Source organism: Acanthisitta chloris, unplaced genomic scaffold (genome assembly GCF_000695815.1).
Source record: "Acanthisitta chloris isolate BGI_N310 unplaced genomic scaffold, ASM69581v1 scaffold7683, whole genome shotgun sequence".
NCBI classification, from domain to species: domain Eukaryota; kingdom Metazoa; phylum Chordata; class Aves; order Passeriformes; family Acanthisittidae; genus Acanthisitta; species Acanthisitta chloris.
In genome coordinates, this window is record NW_008666550.1 from 32,750 (window position 1) to 36,240 (window position 3,491).

At 38.3% G+C, this 3,491-nt stretch overlaps 1 protein-coding gene across 1 annotated transcript in view; it reads right to left on the reverse strand.

Annotated features, from left to right (window-relative positions):
- Positions 1–3,491, reverse strand: part of DLD (dihydrolipoamide dehydrogenase) — a gene marked incomplete at its 5' end in the record, with an annotated part of 12,831 nt that overhangs the window by 9,081 nt on the left and 259 nt on the right. Inside the window, 2 exon segments of the mRNA XM_009072168.1 lie at positions 361–429; positions 2,754–2,833. Of these exon segments, the coding sequence (XP_009070416.1) occupies positions 361–429; positions 2,754–2,833 (149 nt within the window).

Sequence of the window (3,491 nt, forward strand, 5' to 3'; positions counted from 1 at the left end):
ATCTTAAGACAGAACTACAGGTTTATTTTGAAGAAACTGATATGAGGAGATCAAGAACTTCCTATGGTACAAGAGGTACAACCACCTGAAACAGTAGTGATTGCTGGTTCCAATACAGACTCAACAGCTCAGTGAGTTTTCATGCTCACCTTCCCTCATCTGGGAAGGCCCACAAAATAAAATTTATAAACAGAACATTTCTATTGAGAAACAGAAGCAGCAAACAACATTTTAACCCTTTGTGTTACTCATGTTTATTTGTATCCTCAGCTCAATTGGTTTACATCCTGAGAAATCCTTCTCCATCTTCTTCCAAGTGATGCATAATGCTGCTGTTGTTATAACAAACCAGACACCTACCTTGGATGGAATACATCCAACATTCAAACAGGTTCCACCTAACGTTGCATTTTTCTCTACACAGACAGTCTGAGGAAAAAGCACAGGGGGAAAAAGAATTTGTTTAGTAATACTATGCTACCATTTCCTTATGGGATATCTCACAGTTTAGAACTCATGACAAGAACCAGGCAATTGTCTAGTAACTCTCCCTCTACAAGTGTCTCATTAATTTCATGCCTGTATTTACTTTGTGGCTCAGATTTCCCCTTCCTCATCTTTTTCCTAACTTAAAACCCACAAAATAGCTCTTTGCAACCAAATCCTCTACCAGAAGAGAGCCACATTCCCCACTACATCACTCATACAACTTTAAGTGCTGTTCTACTTCGAAAAGCTACAGAGTTGCCTCCAATAAATACAACACTCCGTTCAGTGACAAATATTGCCCTTACAATTATAGGAAAAAACTACAGAAAGCAAAAGAAAAAAATGTCAATCATGCAAAAGATTCCTAAAAATAAGCCAACACCAGATAAATGAACTGGCACAGGTTAAAAACTCATGAAGTAATCATTGCTTTAAAGAAAACAAAACAGAACACCCAAGCCACAACCATCTGCCCCTCTGAACACACTGTAAGACCCACTGGTCTAAAATTTTGCCAGTATGTATAAAGAAAAAAAAAAAAAATCAAAATCAAGTAAAGCAAAACCAAACAAAAATAAGGTCGATACCAACAGGAATGGAAAATGTTTCATCTCATTCTCATCAACTTGTCCACATCAAACTGTGCAAAGGACAAAAACAACTGACAAAACTTCATGTAAAACCAGATCACTTGGCAGGGGACAGAGTACTGTTTTTATAGAAGCAGCACTGGCATCTCCTCCTTTGCAAGGTGCACACATGCTCAAAATAATCCTTCCTTGGTTTATACTCTTAAGAGCTCCAGTTTGCTGAGAAGTGAGGAGCGAGGTGAAAGCCTTTCACTTCTTGAAACTGCTGCTTCTGTGCTAGGGTAGTGGTGACAGCAACACTAAGAGCAGAATTCATCACATCATAGGAACACTTAGAGACATCCTGATCCTTTATCTACCCTTCCTCCTGCTGGAAGCACAGGAAGACATGGAACATGATCCAAGGGCTTTCAAAGCAGTACTGTGGATTGAACAGCACCAGACTGCTCCTACCTTTACCCCATCAGGAGGTTCTGTCTCATCCCCTTTACACCAACTTCACCAACAAGGCCAAGCAGAGCTGTTGGAAAGCCAATGCCCAGAGAACACTGGTGGCAATAACATGGGATGTTGTGGTGGACAATGGACATGGGATGATGTGGTGGACAAGGACTTTATGCTTGTGCCAGCAGATGCAGCACGAAAATTGAAGGCTGAAGTTCAGTAATTCAGTGGAGCAGACTCAGCTATAGTTACACCATCCATGGAAGAACCTATCTATATCTATCCTTTTACCAGTCTCATAAAAAGATCTCCTTACTTTCCTCAAGGACACCAAAAACATTCTCCATGTTTATTCAGTGCTACAAATAACCCCTGCAAGTACATCCAAGTATTTTGGCCTCTCTGACTAGCTGTGAAGCAGCATAACAAGATTATTTGTTGCTGTGATGAAAACCAGAATCCAGGGCACTTTCAAACCTCCTTGTGTATGGTATCCTATTGTCAATCACAGATATGAAGGACTCAAGGACAGCATTGTTCCAAGGAAAGCTGGCATACAGCCAGCCACAAAAATTGGATAATCAAACATGAACTTACACAGCACATGTAACTCTCACAATACTTAATTAAATGACACTTCATTAGTACACAGTCTTCTGAAGGGCATTCAAAGGCAACCAGCAGAACAACAGAGATAAACATAAACACATGTACATAAATACAACATAAATAAACCTAAGTAAGATGCTACAGTATTTCTGCATTGCCTCTAAAATTGTCACATGGCAATGGAATTCCTCTACTCACATTCAAAAAGCATCAGTTGAATATTGCTTTTTCCCCCCTTAAGTTCCCTCAGTCTGTTCTTCAGGAGAGTTTTCCACTGGCCTTTTTGTCAGCCATTGTCCCTTTTTGTTCCACTTCGTTGAAAGAGAAATTCCTTTGTAGCACTGTTTTCCCAACCTCTCTTTCACCAGAGTAAAAGCCACCTCAGTTACCACTTTCAGCAGAAAGCAAACTGTCCTAAGCAGTTCTGTCAGTAGGGCTATGGACAGTAACACCACCACATTCTATTTCAAACTGTATAACCTGGGTGAGCAAGGTAAGGAAAGATTACTGACAGCTCAACAGCAGCTGATGGCACAAGATGTGACAGAAGAATTACAGCATCACACAAACACCTTTCAAGTTCACCTGAATGACAACTCTGCTCTTTAAGTGAGGTCTCACCTTAAATCCAAGCTGAGCTGCTTTGATAGCAGCAACATATCCTCCAGGACCAGAGCCAATAACTGTGACATCGGCATCAACTAAAACATAGAACATCTGGGTTATTTTTGTTACAGCAATTTAAATTTTATTGTATAATAATATGTGTATTACTAGAATCAATGTGTATTATTATTATACAATAATGTATAATAATTCATGTTTGAAAATGTTTTTTCTTCTAAAAAGAAGCAAAGTAACTATTAAAAATTATGCAAATTAATAAATTAGGTTAAGATAAGTTACATTTCAGATCTGAAAGTAACTTCCTGGAGGAAGGGAAATGTGGTGTGAGGGTATTCATTCTGCAATTAAATCAGTCTTAGATTTCCCAAGGAAAACAATATAAAATGACATTTTAACCGAAATAAAACTGAATTCCCCATGCTACAAATCCTCTAAGAACATAACCCAGGATGTCTCAACAGTCTGTTATAACATTTTTCCAACCGTTTCCATTGATATTTAGTGCAAAAGATAAAACTTACTGAATCACACAATCAGTTGTTTATAAGGGGGAATATATGGCCCAAATAAAGAAACTAAGTAACTTCTATTGATTGTAAAGCAGCTGAAGCTACGAACTCTGTACCTAGTTTGTATCTTATAACTACAATATCAGGAATATCCATTATATAACATAACAACATCGATGGTAAAGTTCAGCTTCTATTTACAGCTTCCACTTGAAATCAAATT